The 19,577-nt window shown below is 36.4% G+C and overlaps 1 protein-coding gene across 2 annotated transcripts in view; it reads left to right on the top strand.

Moving 5' to 3' along the window:
• Positions 1 to 280: 280 nt before the first annotated feature.
• LOC127434458 (palmdelphin-like) overlaps positions 281 to 19,577 on the top strand; it is a 39,429-nt gene continuing 20,132 nt past the window's right edge. Inside the window, exons 1-7 of one of the 2 annotated variants that reach the window (XM_051687237.1) lie at positions 281 to 503; positions 14,700 to 14,751; positions 16,042 to 16,122; positions 16,503 to 16,633; positions 18,661 to 18,775; positions 19,083 to 19,107; positions 19,222 to 19,338. In XM_051687237.1, the coding sequence (XP_051543197.1) occupies positions 14,707 to 14,751; positions 16,042 to 16,122; positions 16,503 to 16,633; positions 18,661 to 18,775; positions 19,083 to 19,107; positions 19,222 to 19,338 (514 nt within the window). In that variant the 5' untranslated portion in view covers positions 281 to 503; positions 14,700 to 14,706. The remainder of the gene's footprint in view (positions 504 to 14,699; positions 14,752 to 16,041; positions 16,123 to 16,502; positions 16,634 to 18,660; positions 18,776 to 19,082; positions 19,108 to 19,221; positions 19,339 to 19,577) is intronic. The other variant, XM_051687233.1, reaches the window with a different exon arrangement.

The raw sequence follows: 19,577 nt of genomic DNA, 5'->3' as shown, positions 1-19,577 counted from the left end.
GCTGCACATGTTCATCAAAGGGGAACAACAGCTGATCTGTGTGTGTGTGTGGGGGGGGGGGGGGCACATTGTGTGGCAGTTGTATGTGGGCTAATACATGGTAGGGCAGCCCAGCTCTGACAGACTGAAAGTGGAGAAGAGAGAGAGAGAGAGAGAGAATGAGAGAGAGAGAGAGAGAGAGAGAGAGAGAGAGAGAGAGAGAGAGAGAGAGAGAAAGGATGAAGGGGAGGGAGAGGGGGGAGAGGGGTGAGAGTGAGTGATAGCATTAGAGAAAGAGAAGAGTAAGTGAAAGAGAGGGAGATACAGCAAGAGGAGCAGCCTGCTAGTGAATGTTAACACAGCATCAATCCTTAGCCTACATTACCTGCACTTGGACATACACACACACACACACACACACACACACACACCCCGTTAAACACATACAGCCATGCTGGAATGAACAGACTGAATTCCGTTTAGTGTTTCCCATCTAAAAACCTCTGATCAACTCAAGAGTACGGGTGAGTATCTGTATCTTTCTCTCTTTGTAATCTGTGTCTATCTAGATACTGCTGATATTATTTACTGTAGATTGTTTACTTGTTTCTGTTATTTAGTTTAATGTAACATTAGTCAGACCCACTTTATATTAGGTGGTCTTAACTACTATGTACTTAACCATTTGATACAATGTACTTATTATGCACATACATGTTGTTGCATTGTAATTATATTTAAAGTATTTGCATTGAATTACGTCTGTAGTTACACTGTTAACTTTACCCCTAACCCTAACCTAATTCTTACCCCAAAACCTAACTCTAACCCCTAATCCTAACCCTAACCCTACCCTTACTCCTAAACCTACCTGTACCTCAACCTCAGTAACAGCAAATGTGGGAATTTTGCAGAACAACATGTAGTTACACAGTAAATACATAGTCTTGTATGTAATTAATGTTAGTACATAGTAGTTAAGGCCACCTAATATAAAGTGTGACCTGTTAGTCTATTCAGAATGTAAGTGTATTTTGCAGCCTGTCACTTTACACTTGGACATTGTACGCTGGATGTTTGGTTAACTGGACATTATGGACCTATGGTGTAACTTTATGTTTTTTGTTTTGTTCGGACTAAAAAGAGCGAGGGGTCATTGATTCTGTAAGCTTTTAATTCCTCTAAGCCTGGTGCTTTTTGCCGGTCATCCTGTCTTGACAGCAGGAGGTCCGTAAAGTCTTTGTCAACAGATTTAATGGGGTCTGACTTTTAGACTTTTAGAGCGCCACAGTTCATTGTTGTCTGTCAGAGCATCAGGGGGCTTATGGCGTCACTGTGATGGCATCATCACCCTAGCCAGGGACACCCCCCTGTTTCTCAGCTGACCACACAAAGAAACAGCACCAGGAAGTATTGTAATGGCTCATACCTGCAAATGGTAGATGGAAACTGTAAAAGAGATAGAAAGGGAGAGAGAGAGAAGCTGTACTCCCTGAAAGCATCCTACCTACCACCCACATATCTGAATCAGATGACTGCATGTGAATATTCTATCACACTGCATTCAGATATGCCAAATGATTGTTATATCAAACATTATTTATTAAAGGAATAGTTCACCCCAAAATGAAAATTCTCTCATCATTTACTCACACTCATACCATCCCAGATATGGATGACTTTCTTTCTTCTGCTGAACACAAATTAAGATTTTTAGACGAATATCTCAACTCTTTTGGTCCATTCAGTGCAAGTGAATGGTGGCCAGAACTTTGAAGCTTCAAAAAGCACATAAAGACAGCATAAAATTAATCCATTAGACTCCAGTGGTTTAATCAATGTCTTCTGAAGTGATATGATACAGTAGGTGTGGGTAAGAAACAAATCAATATTTAAGTCTATTTTTCTATAAATTTTCTTCCCTGCCCAGTAGGTGACAATATGCACAAAGAATGTGAATCGCCAAAAGAAAAGAAGAAGAATGTGAAAGTGGAGACTTATAGTAAAAACAAGGACTTAAAAATGTGTCTGTTTCTCACCCACACCTATCATATTGCTTCTGAAGACCTGGATTTGACCAATGGAGTTGTATGGATTACTTTTATGCTGCCTTTATGTGCTTTTTGGACTTTCAAAGCCACCATTCACTTGCATTGAATGGACATACAGAGCTCAGATTCTTCTAAATATCTTTGTTTGTGATCAGCAGAAGAAATAAAGTCATACAAATCTGGGATGGCAGGTGAGTAAATGATGAGAGAATTTTCATTTTTGAGTGAACTATCCCTATAAATATATAAACATATTGTAAGATAAAGTGTGTAGATGTTTCATGCAGCAGGTTAATTCTAAAATCTATGCAGCGTATACTTCATCTTATTATGTGGCATTGTTGAATTATTGATTTGGTTTGGCTGACACACATTTCAGGGGTGTTATATCACTAAGAAGGATGAATGTGCTGATCCCTGAAAGTAAGAGAAAATGTATTAGACGTGCTGTCAGTATGCTTAATAAAAAATAAATAAATAAATAAACAAAAAATTTAAAAAAAAAAAACCAGAAAGAAATATGTATCTCTCTAAATTACATCTTAAAACTTACATGAAGAGGAGTGTTGTATTTTGTCTGTATGAAGATGGCCAAACCAGAAATGCTGCACTCCAGAGACACTGAAAACAATTTTGTCAACATTTCTTCTTTGTGCTTGCTGAAATAAATGTGTAAGTCATAAATGACAAGGACGTTAGGTCGAAATAAATACAAATAACTTAAAATTAATCAACAAATTAATGTATTTCTCTTACTTACCAGGGTAACGTCACCCCCTCAGGCTTTCAGCTCAACCGAATTTCCGTGACCGTAGCTCTACACGCTGAAGTTGTTTGCTGTTTATGATAAACACAATTTTATGCATCTGTTGTTGAATTATGAGTCAAGACTGAACCATAGACTGTATATTGATAGTGATACTGAGATAAACAGTCTCCTTAAAGAGAAAGGACATTGGATCTGGTCATCTGTCATTTACCCTTTTTTTAAATCAAACCCAAAACTGAAGAAGTAAATTGTATTTATTTATTTATTTTTATTTATTTATTTATTTTGCAGTATGAAATGCAAATGCAAAAGTAATGTGATGTAGTGTTTAAAACATTTTATAAATACAACTTACTGTAAATTATATATAGATACTTACATTAAGCAATTGTCAGCCTAAAGAACCCTTTTGTGCAAATGTTTGTAACCATTTTGGCATAAAGGTTTTTTTGGAGCTGAATAAAGAACCCTAGGGTTCTATATAGAACCCTAAAGAATCTTTTTTTCTAAGAGTGCAGGGTCATTTTGTGCAAGGTGCTGACGAACCTTGTTTGGCATGGGGAAGCTGGGGCATTTGAGCCCATGCACGATCTCAGTTATGAGAGCTCGTTTGATCTGTATTATCACACACCTGCCATGCACTGTGAAAATCTTTGATCTCTGATCTGTCTGTCTGAGAGGCTAGTTGCTGTGATTATAGCAGGATTATAATTTTTTAGTTATTGCTTTACAGAATTTGAACTTAGCACTTACAAAAATGTACTAAGGTGGTACCATGGTTCAGTGTTGGTATCAGATGGTAATACTGTGGTACTTTGATATTCTGATAAAGGCTATACCATGGTACTGTATGGTTACCATGTACAAACACCATGGTAATACCAAACTATTTTTGTAAGGGTGCTCTGTTGATTAAATCCATGGTAATACCATGTTACTTACTGATTACCATATGCATATACCATGGCATTAAAACAAACAAATAAACAAACAAACATTACCACAATTTTCCATGGTATATTATTGGGTTTCGCAACAGTACATTTTTGTAAGGTAGCCTACTGTATGTGCTTTTGTGACATTCATCTGGTCATAGAGATGGAAGGAAGGAAAGAAAGAAAGTAGGAAAGAAAGAAAGAAAGAAAGAGACATGGTCTTCAGGAGGAGTGGGTGGATGTCTTAACAGCTGATGGGTTTCAGACATCAGGAGAGGTCAGGGGCCATTGTTCAACCATCACTCAACCATCGTTCAAACCTTTGCTGACAGTTCAGCTGTGTTAAAGAGGTTATTTTGTGCTGCAATACCCACCTCAGGCCTGGCACTGAGAACCAGTGTGGGCAGAACTAACTAACATGACCTTCTTCATTCTGTCCTCACACTGGGCATCTTAATTCCCACTCTAAACTCCACCAGGCTGCTGTAATCTGAGCTGACTGTAGCAGAGAGGAATGATAATGCTTCGGAATTCTGGATGCAGGAATCATTAATGAGACTTTAATGTGCAGCAGTTCATGTGGGAGTGTATATGAGCATGTGGGTGTATCTATGTGTGCAGTTTCCTCCCACGCTAAGGGTTCATTTTCAACTGTGGATTCACTTATTCAGATTTGCTGCATAAATCACATCTATAGACATTTCAATAGACAGATGCAGCATTTTCAGACATCATAGAAAATTATCTAAAAGCCCCCAATGAACAACTTTAGAAAAAAAAAGCAGAAAAAAAAAAAACATGCCTTGAGGACATCAGTGAAAAATAAATCCAAGATGGCAGATGCGCAAGAGAAATCTTGATTATAAATAAAGGTAAAACCAATTTCCTTCAATAATGAAAAGTATAAGTGAAAATAGTTCAGTGCTGTAACTGAAAATAAATTGTACCAAATATTTTTATGTGATTTGTATTTTGTTTAGTGGAATGTGCTGTTAGCTTAGCAACATGCTAACACAGATGCACAGAGTTGCTGCCTGCAGGGGACCAGTTTGGTCACTTATGACGTTTCATGAGTGTTAGGATGCTGCTTTGGAAGGCAGCTTCTTATGTAGGCTGCGAGGCAGCTCACTCGTTTTTGGAAAAAAATCTAGAGTTGCTGCAAACTCCTCATTGTCGCCAATCGTTTGCTGCAGGTTCACCACTACCAGTGAAGAGTTGCAAACATCTGGCAAACTTCTGGCAAACACTTGTGGTGAATAGCATGCTCATTTGCATGTGAAAATATTGAGTGGCAAATTTGTGGCATGTTTGCAGCAGGTTCGCCGCAAGTTTACCAGAACTCTACATTTTTTTGTAGCTATTGTGTTGTTGAGCTGTCTTTCAAACACTAAACTTAAAAAAAAAGTACTATGGCTTTACTCTGGTACAGTGTCCGATGGCAAAATCATGGCTCTTTGATATACTATAGCCTATCATGATACTGTATGATTACCATAATCATATGCCATGGTACTTTCTTGATAAGTTTACGTACTGTAAAAAACATGATTTTACCATGGTTGTTTTGTTTTGTTTAAGGGTGCTCTACAAACTAAATTGCTCTACAAAATAAATGGAGAAAAAGGCAGAAGTCATGGATTTTATGTCAAATAAGAAGTCAAACAATTTGCGTTTCCGGTCTGGCATCTTTATAAACTGCAGAGTATTCTGTGCTTATAATGTGCATGGCCAATGTGGTATTTTTAGGCAGGACAGAGAAAGAGGTCAGATTTGACAAAGGTAAATGCTGCTGGTCCTTTGAGGTGAGGAGCTGTTCTCTGACCTGCCCTATATACCCACACTATGACTCTGGCTGTGAGCTCATCATTATCGTTCCATGAATGCAAACCAGCCTTTCACTCTCTACAATGCGGGCTGTGGACAGCTTTATTGATTATCAAGGGAGCATTCTAGCTTTGCTGTGTCACACCACTTGCTCTCAGTGTAGAAAAGGTTTTCCTGCCAACCCTTATGAAAAATACTGCGGCGGTACAGTGGTACAGTGATGGTATCAGATGGTAATACCATAGTACTTTAATATGTACCATACTACTGAATATTTACCATATTCATTTACTATGTTGTTTATATTTAAAATGTTAAAATAAACTGTACCATCTGCTGTGAATTTACAGGTCAGTGTTTGCAGGCCAAACTTGAAATTTCGTGTGCAGCGAAATGCAATATTTCTTCACTTGAGCTTCCATTCTGCCACATTCAGATGCGTTTGAATTTAAGTGAATGGAGCCCAAAATGTAATGTGACAATGGTAAATACTGTACAATTTAAGCTACAGTAAAGTGTGCCATTTTTTTGTCAAAGTACTTTGTCCTATGTAATCCTAGCTTAATATGCAGAGAATTATAAGAAAGTAATTTGTAGATTGATTACTCTGAAAATCAGTTTGATCATCCCACCAAGCCAGACATGGCCACATTGGCTGAAGCAATGGCATGAGTTTGGGGTGGGACTATCTGTTTGGTTGACCAGTGACAGATGGGTGGGGTGTTTGGGAAACCTGTTTGAAAACAGTCATTATTTTATCATTATTTAGTTGCACAGAAATTACACACTTTGGCACTAAGGTTCACCTCAAATTAGTAAGACATCTGGCTAATTGGTACGTGAAAGCACGTTGGGTTGCCATAAGTGTGAACATTAATGCCATTAAGGGAAATGTCATCTTTGCTTGTGAATAAATGTTAAGGTCATGGTTTGAACAGCATTTGATTACACAAGAATGTGCCTGTTTGCTTTGTTGTAGATACAATTCTGTAGAAAGCATCAAGGGGGTCTGTTATAGGCATATAGTCACCAAACAAGGCAGATGGGTGCAGTCTGAGCAGGCAAAACACCGACCAATCACAGGTGCAGCGCTACAATTAGTCACATTGCTGTCAGACGGACCATCATCTGAGAGCACCTGTTCTGAGTTCAGTGACCCCACATTATAGTAAATAGACCAAACAAATTATACTGAAACAAAACATCAATGCATTAGGACTGCATAATAATATTTAGCAGGGTAAAGTTTAATTTAAGTTCAATATGTATTAATTATTCGCTTATGGTGCAAAAGAGACCATCTGAAAAGTCCACACACTGTGCTAAAACGTCACTGGTATCTAAGTGTTCAATGCAACTGCCTTGCATGTTCTGTCTTAAACAGTTTTATTAGAAAAACATTAACACTAAATTTTATTCTAAAGATTATAAATTGTATGTATAACTTTAATTTAATGAATTAATAAATGAATACTTGGACATCTCCGACGTTTTAGTTCCCTGGGTGGAATTTTCAGACGGTCCCTTACAAATGCTAGCCCATGAAAGTCCATAGGAGCATTTTTAGGCATAATTCTCCAGCTACAACAAGCACTGACCATTTGAGTTCAATGTTTTATGCCTGTATGATATAGTCATATATTCTTTAACCTAATTGTGCTAATGATATAGTTGTAAAATTGTCAGCTCCAGAGAGCGTGGGTAGGAGACACCAAATGACAAACGAATAGTGTGCCAACAACTTCTGGAGATAAGGCAGAAGTCAGTGTTAGGGCGTACTCACACTAGGCCCGGTTGCCTTGTACCGTGCCCAAGCACTATTGTCCCCCCTCCCCACTTCTCCACTGGCCTGCACTCACATTGCACTTAACATTCCGGGCCTGAGCACGCTTACATTATTACGATGTGACTTTTTGTTTTGAAGAAAACAGGAAGAAAAGTGCTCTTGCAGAGCACAATGAGTCCATCATTATAACGTTACTTACTTTGTGGCTTATTTTGAGTCTTTTGGGGCACGGTGACACACGGCCCTCTCACATGCCTAATTGTCGACAGCACCGTACCACTGGAATTTATCCTTTTTGTCCACCGAGCTAACAGATTTACAGAGTGCATTCCGTACCTTCAGATACTGAACCCGCAGTTTTTTCAGCTTGTCACGTCATTGCTCAATGGCTCTTCGGTATCCACGAGCACGAAAATAGTCAGGAATTTTACCAAATATCTCAGAGTTCTTGTGTGTTCTTGTGTGTTGAATCCAGTTGTTCCTGTATACTCTCGTCTGTCCATATTTCCAGTAAACACTGCACCTATGCCATAGACCAAAGTGATCCCTTTGCCCAGCATCATTGACGTCATGTTTCGAGTTCTGTGCTCGATCACGGTTAGCGATCACACTAGATGCGTACCGTGCCCGAGCCAACTGAACCGTGCCCGAGCCCACCTCTTCAAGCGGGCCAGGGCACAGTACGGAGCGATCACACTAGTCAAACGAACTGGACTTTGGGGGTCAAACGTGCTCGGGCATGGTACAGATTGCCTAGTGTGAGTACACCCTTAGTTTCGCATCTTTAGAGGTGCCAGCTTCAGTTTCAGTTCTATTTAATGTGGATTATACAGTACGTGCTGGTGTAAATGTAAGTGTAAGTTATTTTACAGTGCAACTTTCCATGTTATTATAACACACCCATTTTCTGCCTTATTGAATGCACCTGAGCCCAAATCGTTACAGATTGCTCTTATTTGGCAAGCATTCATTATAAAATATTTTCTGTATGTATACATCTGTCGGGTTTTCACATAGGCGGAGCGTGTGTAAGGCTGGCCGAGGCTTAGCCTTCCCCTGGCCAATATTGTCTCAGTTCCCCAACCTCATATAGCCTACAAACTTTAATTACTAGCAGTAAGGCAAAGCTGACTCTAGATCAGTGGCCGTGGCCTAATTCATCTTAAAATGAAAATCGCTTGAGTCACTGCGTGGGTTGTCTTTATTTCTGAAAGAATTTAACATTTTAAAACAAATATAAAATAACGTAGTGCAATTTTTACATTAATACATATTTATTAGATTATAGTTGCATTGCAACAAGTGTATCCTCATTTGTAACATTCCATTCCTTGCATTCATTCACATTTAAATCAATAGCCTAACCATCCAATCAAACTTGAAAGGATCCAGCATGGAGATGACTGAAAATATATTTATCATCGTTCCTTGAGTGTCTGAAGAAGGCTCTCTCCACTGAAAACTTTAAATCAACTGCATGACATAAGCCTATACTGTAGGTGTGGGACCACTTTTAACGCCGTATGCAGGTCCAAACGGCTCCTTTTTTATTATTATTTTTTTATTTTTTTATTTTGCTGCATTAGCAAAGAGTGCTTACTACATATTATTTAATTTGCTGTTATGCTGATAAAATAAATCGTGCATACTTGCTTGCTGTAGCCTAATATTGAGTCACTAAAATAATTATGAATATGAGTAGCCTACTGGTAAACAACAATAATAACCATTTATTCATCTGGAAGGTTTTGTATGGAGTGTGAACCTTTACAGTTGGTAGTAGATGCAATTTCATAAAACATTTTGTCTTGAATGCAGGGGTTAAATTGAGATTTCAGAGGTGGGGAACCTTAAAATCGTGTGATTGCTGTTATAACATCCATTCAATTAAAAATACGGGTATCGAAATATGTATATTCATAGGCCTGTATGGTATTTCATAGAGAAAAAAAATGATATATATATATATATACACTGTAAAAAATGTCTGTAATTTTAACGGTAAAAGACTGTAAACGTGCTACAGAAATAAAACGTTAATTGATTAATGAATATTAACTGTAAAATATACAGTAAATTTCTTTTATATATTTAAAAAGACAATACAGTAGTTTTTACAATAAAATGTTGAAAAAATTACATTTTTTATATTTAAAAAGTGTGATTTTCCTGTATAATTAATGGTAAAAATGTACATTATGTTTAACAAGAGAGTACATGTACATTTTACAGTAAATTATTTTTAAAATTACAGTAAAAAACAATAATCGGACATTCCCACAATTCCCTGCATGACCCATCATATTTAATTATATTTTATGGGAATAGTTATGTTTCTTCTTATTTTTAATATCAGTTACATACATTGGGGTGTTCTGTGTTATATTTAATATAGTTTAGGTAATGTTTACTGCATTATTTAAATTTCACATGTGTTTAGTGTTTGTGTTTAGTGTTTGTGTGAGTGCAACTGAGTCTACATGTTTATTGGCCATTGCTCCTGGAAGAGCAACTGTTGGTGAACTTCATGTCATCATGTTCTCTTTTGTAACTTTTACGGTGATTAACAATACCTTATAAAGTAAAAAGCAGATTTTTAAAGTTTCAGAAGTTTAATATAAAGTTTATGACTTTTTTTTTACTGTAAATTTAACAGATTTTTTTTTTTATTTTTTTTTTTTTATTTTTTTTACAGTGCCATCGTTGTCATGTAAATTACAACAGTTTCAAACTGTGAAATTTACAGGTTGTTCTGTAAAGTTGTTTACATTTTTACATAATTATTCTGGCAACCACAGCTGCCAGTTGTTTTTTTGTTTTGTTTTGTTTTTTTTTGTTTTTTTTAAATAACAGGATTTATCAGGATATATTTGTAATCAGAAGTTTACATACACTTAAGCTGAAGTCATTAAACCTCATTTTTTAACCACTCCACAAACTATAGTTTTGGCAAGTCGTTTAGGACATCTATTTTGTGCATGACACGAGTAATTTTTCCTACAATTGTTTACAGACAGATTGTTTCACTTTTAACTGACTATTTCACAATTCCAGTGGGTCAGAAGTATACATTCACTAAGTTAACAGTGCCTTTAAGCAGCTTGGAGAATTCCAGAGAATGATATCAAGTCTTTAGGCAATTAGCCAATTAGTTTCTGATAGGCTAATTGGAGTCAATTGGAGGTGTACCTGTGGATGTATTTTAAGGCCTACTTTCAAACTCAGTGCCTCTTTGCTGGACACCATCGGAATATCAAAAAAAATCAGCCAAGACCTCAGAAAAAAAAACTGTGGACCTCCACAAGTCTGGTTCATCATTGGGAGCAATTTCCAAATGCCTGAAGGTACCATGTTCAACTGTACAAACAATAGTATGCAAGTATAAACACCATGGGACCACGCAGCCATCATACCACTCAGGAAGGAGACACATTCTGTCTTCTAGAGATGAACGTAGTTTGGTGCAATACGTGTAAATCAAACCCAGAGCAACCTCAAAGGCCTTGTGAAGATGCTGGAGGAAACAGGTAGACATGTATCTATATCCACAGTAAAACGAGTCCTTTATCGACATAACCTGAAAGGCTGCTCAGCAAGGAAGAAGCCACTGCTCCAAATCTGCCATATAAAAGCCAGACTACAGTTTGCAAGTGCACATGGGGACAAAGATCTTACCTTTTGGAGAAATTTACTCTGGTCTAATTAAACAAATATTTAACTTTTTGGCCATATTGACCATCGTTATGTTTGGAGGAAAAAGGCTGAGGCTTGCTAGCTGAAGAACACCATCCCAACCGTGAAGCATGAGGGTGGCAGCATCATGTTGTGGTGGGGCTTTGCTGCAGGAGGGACTGGTGCACTTCACAAAATAGATGGCATCATGAGGAATGAAAATTATGTGGATATTTTGAAGCAACATCTCAAGACATCAGCTAGGAAGTTAAAGCTCGGTCGCAAATGGGTCTTCCAAATGGACAATGACCCCAAGCATACCTCCAAAGTTGTGGCAAAATGGCTTAAGGACAACAAAGTCAAGGTATTGGAGTGGCCTTCACAAAGCCCTGACCTCAATCTGATAGAAAATTTGTGGGCAGAACTGAAAAAGCATGTGCTAGCAAGGAGGCCTACAAACCTGACTGGGCCAAAATTCCAGCAACTTATTGTGAGAAGCTTGTGGAAAGCTACCAAAAAAGTTTGACCCAAGTTAATCAATTTAAAGGCAATGCTACCAAATACTAACAAAGTGTATGTAAACTTCTTACCCACTGGAAATGTGATGAGAAAAATTTAAGATTAAATAAATAATTCTCTCTACTATTATCCTGACATTTCACATTCATAAAATAAAGTAGTGATCCTAACTGACCTAAGACAGGGAATGTTTTCTATGATTAAATGTCAGGAATTGTGAAAAACTGAGTTTAAATGTAATTGGCTATGGTGTATGTAAACTTCTGACTTCAACTGTATATATACGCACAAACCAATGTGCTTAAAAAGTCTTAAAAGAATCTTAAAGGAAATAGTGACCATTTACAAGACCTGTACATGCCGATTATAGCCTACTGATTACATTCTAACCTAAAATCTTGATGTAGCCTATCATTCATTTTACCCAAGAATTTTACTGCATTAGTCATTCTAAAGAACAGCATGGCAACATGGCTTAAAGTTTGTGGGTAAAACCAGAATGTTAGTGTGTATTGACTAATTGAAACATTTGTCATGAGCCTATTTGTTTATATATTTTCAAAATGTTTACTCAAATTTGGTGAATCTTTGGTTGTCTTTAAAAAATTGCATGTCTGCAAATATTAAAGCATCAAATTATGTTTTATATGTGTACAGGGGACATTTAAGTTATTATACATTTGCCCCCCTACAAGCACACCTGGCCCCAGACAAAATGTTCTAGGACCGCCCCTGCCAAGGACCCCCAAATATGATGATCCCCTTGTAATGGACCCTTCTCCTAAAATACTGTATAATGGTAGCTATGAATTTTCATGTGTGAAGACTCACTCATGTGTGAAAAAAATAATGTGTGATAAGAAAAAAAAAAAAGACAACATGTTTTTTACTACAAAATTTCATTATTGCTTTCATATGTGAGCCAATTAAATGAATGGTGGTGACTTAGCACAGAACTTGTAAGCAGAAGGTTTCTGGTTCGATTTCCACAGCCACCACCATTGTTTGCTTGAGCAAGGCACTTAACTTAACTCCAGGTTGCTCAGGGGAGATTGTCCCTGTAATAAGTGCACTGAAAGTCACTTTGGATAAATGCATCTGCCAAATGCATAAATGTATGTGTAAAATATTGTCATTCTACAGAGAAAAGAAAAGATTCTTGCACACTGCCATACTGTAGCTTGCAAAGACAATCAATATTCATTACTTATCAACGTTTTGGTCATGCAACCTTCGTCAGGCATTTAAAAGCTGATAGTGTAATGCCACCAAATAAAAAATAAAAAAGTAATGACCATTTAGAAAAAGTGATTTACAACAATGACGTGGCCAACAACAATAACAATAGGATAGAAATTGACATAAGACACAAAATAGCCACTGAAAATTGAAACCGCCTCCTGCTGCAATTGTTATTAACATAACATTAACATAATTCGTTTTTCTATTTTCTTTTATGTTCATAATAGTTTATGTCTTATGCATCTACCATTAACCATTCAGGTGTGCGAGGATCATTTACTGTTTATATTGTAACTGTACTAAAGCCAGAAAATTCTTACATATTCTAAAATATTATTTGGAAAATATTTACTTTGTATAACAGTAAGTGTACAGTAATGTTATATGTATAAACCTGAAGATCATTTTTGTATCACTTTTTTTTTCTTTTTTTTTTTTTTTTTTTCTGAAATGTTCCACGGATGGAGATCCTTACTAAAGAAACATGTTATAGACTTACTTATATTCTTAGCTAATTTTTAAGTTTGCATTTTGTTTGCATTTTACTATGTTGATGTAAATGTTGCATTTTAGTTGAATAAAAATGACTAAGTAAGCATTGTCAAATTACACTAAAAATATTGATTCTTGCCATGAGAATTCCAATACAGTATTGCGAGGTAAAATTTAGCAATACTTAAAAAATAAGAATTTCCTCTCAATTGTATTTTAATAACACACACACACACACACACACACACACACACACACACACTGCTTGTGATTATCACTAATGGCTTCTAATGAGGCTGAAATTGTATATCACAGCTGTGTACTTGCAGCAGATCATAGACGCTATTCATTTGTCATTCTGTTTTTGGCCTTTTTCCAGATACATCACCAGTGAGGTCTCATATACATGTGTTTCATAACTGCATGTCGTTATGTGAATGCCTTTTTACCTTGCTGTCCACCTGTGACAGCAGAGAGATATATCTCACTAGTCATATATAGTATTTATTTCTGTACAAAGGGGGATGAGGTCTGCCTGCAGCGGGTTATTCTTAACTCAACAACATTGCTCTACAAGTCCAAACATGAATAAATTTTGGGGTACATGTAATCAATACTGCATGATGAACAAAGCACATATTTGCAGAACACTCAATGGAAATGTTTTGTATCACTTTTTGAATTCCATCTCCTGCTAAATCAACTCAACGCTTGTTTGTTATCTGCCTCAGACTCTATTTGTGAGTATTTTTATGTATGAATACTTTTTGTACATGCATAAAAAGGATGAAACCAATACTATGGAAGTGCAGTATGTAAACGCAGACGCTTCTAGCTACATAAGCTCGAATCTGTTCCAAAATGTGTCAGACGTGTCACTGACACACTGTGGTCACAACCTCTTCTCTTAAGTGAAAGCTAAATGACCCCTGCTTGGTCTCTCTGTTTCAGTGCAGTATTGTCAGGCTCTTTATCTAATATATATTGACGACAGACAACCTGTCACTCTGTACCAGACAGAGCACTCTAAGTGGATATATCTGATACATAATGTGTCAAAGAGAGACATGCCAGCTATGGCAGTTATGGTTAGCCTACACATGGACACCACTTCAATGGCACACATTTCAAACCCTTTTGTCCAACCTCCTTTTTCTTTTTGTTCATTCATCCTTCAGGCAGAAAGAGGGAGGGAAGGAGCCCCCACCAATACTTCCACTCTTCCAGCATTGACGCCCACCCCCTAGTCACCCCCTTCCAAAACTTGTCATGCCAACCCACAAGTGCCAATCACAGCCTGTTCCCAACCTGTTCTTATTTTCCTAGACAGACATTGACGGGAGGTTGTTAGCAAGAATAGGTTGTTTATCCTTCTCTCTCTCTCTCTCTCTCTCTCTCTCTCTCTCTCTCTCTCTTTCTTTCTGTGTCAGATTCAGCATGGAGGAAGAAACCCTGTTGCGAGAGAGACTGCAGGCGATTACTGTGAGTATCAGGCTGGATTTTCACTCTGTTCGGTTTTATGTAACAGAACTTAGGTTTCTATATTGGCAAGTCAAGCATTTTTATCATTTTATGTACAGTATTATTATTTGGCTTTGGAGTTAAAGGAATAGTTCACACAAAAACGAAAATTCTGGCATTTTTTACTTACCCTCATGTTATTCAAAACCTACATGACTTTCTTTTGCTTCCATTGAACTAGAAGTGTTTGGCAGAATATTAGGGTTTAACAGCCTCAGTCACCATTCACATGCATTGCACCTTTTATCCATACAATGAAAGTGAAAGGTGATTTAGGCTAACATTCTGCCTAACAGCTCATTTTGTGTTCCACGGGAGATAGAAGGTCTTTTGGGTAAACAATCTCTTTTAAGTTACTCACAAAGCCTGTCTAAGTGTTTGAAATTAAGATAAATATTAATTTAGCTCTGTTATTTCTATTTACTTTGATAGGGTGAGGGATTTTATTTTTTTAATTAGAGAGTAACTAGGTATTTTTGTCTACCCAGTCCCAAATAACAGTCTTGACACTTTTTTTATGGCCTTGATGACATGAACCATTATTGGCCACATACAAAAATTCAGGGATTACCATGTCAGTGGCATAGCTAAGGGTGGGCTGTGGTGGGCATGGGCATACCCAAATTAGACACAGGCCCACCCAGAATATTAGAGATTATTCTTTGACTTCAAATATCTATTTATAAAACAGTAAAAAAAAAAAAAAAATCATAAATTCTAATCCCTGAAAGTGTGAAAGAACTGTTTAAATGCCGCTTCCCTGTTGTTAAGGAAAATTTGGTAAAAAAAAAAATAAATAAATAAATAAAAACAAACAAACAAACAAACAAAAAACATTTGGGCAAAAACTTGACCCATCAATATTTATTGACAGTATTACAAAAGTAATTTCCTGGCTACGCCCTTGCTCCATGTATGACTGCTTAAAAGTGTGCTGGTTTCTGACAGTATATGGACTCCATTAAATAGCATACAGAGCATTCTGTATATGGGAGGATTCTGTCCATGTGTTATTTCTGTCCAAAGACTGCCTTTGAGGTGTTAATTTCTTAAATTAAGTCATCGTTTATTAGAGAGTTAAAAATAATGCTGCAAAGCCTCCCGCTCAAAAAAGACTATACTGTATTAGTTCCCTCTAGTAAGCATGCTTGGTCTAATAGGAAGACATAAAAAGCCACAAACAGAATAAGAAACAACCAGATAGAGGGTCAAGGTGAAACTAAAAAGGTTTTTTTTATGCTTTCCCATCAGGACAAAAGGAGACTTCGAGAGGAGATAGAAAAGAAAAGGAGAAACATTGAAGAAGAGAAATTAAAGCTTCAATATCTAAAGGTAAGATGTTATATTTCTATTATAAATAATTATAATTGTAATTATATAAACAAATATAAATACATATATGACTATATTTTAAATGAAACATAATAAAATATATTTGTAATAAATTGTAATATATTTGAATGATAATTTCATTATTTATTACTATTATTATTATTATTATAAAAAATAATAATTAAAAATAATAGTGATTATAATTGTTGAAATATGTAAATGTCAAATGAAAATGAGAATATCAAATTATTCTGTGTGGCAGAATACTTACAGTATTGTTATTTATTTATTTACATGGAAGCATAGTTATTCAGATGTAGTGTTTTATTATACATCAGTTGGCTTGATATAAGATACTGTGGCCTTCTTTGCACAAATAGAAAAAAACCTTGCGGGAGCAATGGCTGATGGATGGATTGAGTACTCTGAGTGAAGAGGAACAAGAGTCTGCGAAGGCCCAGACTGAAGATAACCAACAGCAGGCAAAACTTCTGCAGAGCAATATTGACAGGTACTTTCAATTTAAACTAATCAAAATTATTTTTACTTTTTTATAACATTCCATTTATTGTTTGTAGGGTTCACAGCATGTAACTTGTAGCATGTCACTTCCTCTTTGTATCGTGTGTGGCAGGTTATTGGATTATACTTGTTAAACCTCAGTGATGAGCTTTCAGTGTAAAACTAGGGTTAGACAGAGACCTAACTCCAACTGTTACATAATCTGTCTACTTACGACAGTCTTAGTCTGGAGCAGCTGACCATTTACGCAGGAGGTCAAACATACTTGAAGAAGAACGCATGAGTCACACAAACAAAGGACAAAATAACTGAGAAAGATCAGCTAGAACCACTCTTTTTGAATTAGAGTTTAAAGGTGAAGTGTGTAATTTCTGCACCACTATCGGTACAAAATGGTATTGCAAAAATAATGCCAAAGTGTAGCAAAGCACAAACAGATTGCATGAGCCGATGTTGCTGTGTCTGGCTGGTTGGGATGCTCAAACAAACAGAGCAATGTTTTGAAAGTATTTTAACTTCAAGCTACAATATCTGAAGACCTTTTATGTCTGGTTTGTCACTTTGTAGCTTTATTTAGACTAAATGGAAATCTTGCTTTCCAACATTATTAAAGGGATAGTTCACCCAAAAATGAAAATTCTCTCATTATTTTTTCACCCTTATGCCATCCCAGATGTGTATGACTTTCTTTCATCTGCAGAACACAACTTAAGAATTTTAGAAGAATTTCTCAGCTCCCTTGGTCCATATAATGCAAGTGAATGCCAAAATTTTAAAGCTCCAAAAATCACATACAGTAAGTCAGCATAAAAGTAATCCATAAAACTCCAATGTTTAAATCAATGTCTTCAGAAGTGATCTTCAGTCAATCTCCACTGTACACTTTCACATTCTTCTTCTTGTGTTTGAAGTGTTTGTGGTGATTCACATTGTGCCTGTATATCTCCCCCTACTGGGCAGGGGAAATAATTTCTACCAAAAAAGGACATAAATATTGATCTGTTTCATCTGAAGACATGGATTAAAACACTGGAGACGTATGGATTATTTTTATGATGCCTTTATGTGTTTTTTGCAGCGTCAACATTTTGGCATCCATTCACTTGCATTGTATGGAACTACAGAGCTGAAATATTCTTCCAAAAATCATTATTTGTGTTTTTCAGAAGACAGAAAGTCACACATCTGGGATGGCATGAGGGTGAGTAAATGATGGGAGCATTTTCATTTTTGGGTGAACTAGATTGATGGGAAGGCCTTAAAGGACTTGAATCGCCGAAGAATTCTCTCTGGTAAACAGACTCTGCAATATGATGACGACAGTTTAAACTGGATGGATTAAGAGTAAAGAAGCAATCACAGGAAAATCCAAATCAATCTCAAGACAGAGGTGGCTCATCACATCCTATAAATGACATAGGATCAGAGTCATGGCCCCATAGCAAAACAGAGATGAGGATAATCATCTGTTTCTCTCAGAAACTCCGTTTTTAATCGTTACTTCTCAGTAAGTGCCAAAGGAAATGTTAAAGATACATATACTGCATAAGGAGGTGCATATCATGACAGAATCTGTGATTTAGATATCCTTGGTATTGTAATTAAATCTGTTTGACCCCAACAAAAAAATATTGTTGAAAAAATGCAATAAAACAAATAAAAAATAACCGACAGGAGTGTACGTATAAATAGTGTACAGCAATATTAGCTTGTAAAAATTATTTGGATGTAATCATGTTTTATATCTGGGGTCTCTGAGACCCCAAGCATAAAAAAATGTAACATTATTCATGGAGGTTATTTGATGCAAGTCTTGTTTAGGAACAATATGTCTTAACATGATAATAAGGTGTGAAGGTGTTTTTGTGCTATTAAAAGAGCCTTGGAGTCAGACTCCAAACAGAACATGAGGGTTATTACCTCTCTGATGCCTGTATATTATTTAGAATGACTTTTTGTTATGCTCTGGATGGTGTGTGAATATCTTTATGAATGTTTTATTCTGTGTCCTTGCAGAATAGAGACAGAGATTGTGGCTCTAGAGACACAGGAGCTGGAGATTTCTGCAAAAGAGGAGACTCTTCTGAAGCAACTCAAGGAGGTGGAAAAAACTTCAGAGGATATCATAAAGGTATTGCTCATGTGATCACTTACAGGCCTGGAGACTCCTTACCGTATATTACAACACCGACTGGTGTTTGTGATGGAAGCCCTTTAATTGAATCCACTTTCAAGTTACAAACATGGGAAATCATTACATGTTACATGTTGTGAACATGTCCCTTGCTTTCAAATTGGCATCAATAAAAAATTGTTTGTTTGTGTGAAGTGGATCTTTACATGTGATATGTGACCTGGAGTGATTTATGTGAAAATTGCTATGTTTTATATCTTCGTTTTCCTTCATCATTTCCGGTTTTTAATTGATTTCCACACAGGAATTCAACGTAAATATCCAGCCAGGTAAAGACACTTCTTGTTTTACATTTTGATTGTTTTCCATATATTTAAATTTGTACAAAATTCTTCATATGACCCTCTCTTCATAGACTCAGACCTCCATATTATTTCTTATAGAGCCAATCCAATACATCTATACTGCCATACCTGATGTCCCAAAATGTTATACTCCCACAACTAAGAGGATAATTTTTACGCCAAAGCACGAAACCGATGACGAACAGGAGAAAAAAGGTATAACACCAGACCACTGTTCACGCCATAAAATATTTGCTGGCATATTATTAGCACTTGAAATATTAAATTGCATAAATATGTAGACAAATACTGCTATTTTGCATAGACAGTGCAAACAGCTGCAATCAAACTGTCCAGTTCTGTAATTACAGCAATTTGAAGTGCAAACATTTTATTTTAAGTTTTGTAAATTAAAGAAATCATACAAAAGTGGGTATCTATGACTGCAATAATGG

The sequence above is a fragment of the Myxocyprinus asiaticus genome, chromosome 44 (genome assembly GCF_019703515.2).
Source record: "Myxocyprinus asiaticus isolate MX2 ecotype Aquarium Trade chromosome 44, UBuf_Myxa_2, whole genome shotgun sequence".
Lineage (NCBI taxonomy): Eukaryota > Metazoa > Chordata > Actinopteri > Cypriniformes > Catostomidae > Myxocyprinus > Myxocyprinus asiaticus.
The sequence above is the reverse complement of the archived record's forward strand: the minus strand, read 5'-3'. Positions and strand labels throughout refer to the sequence as shown.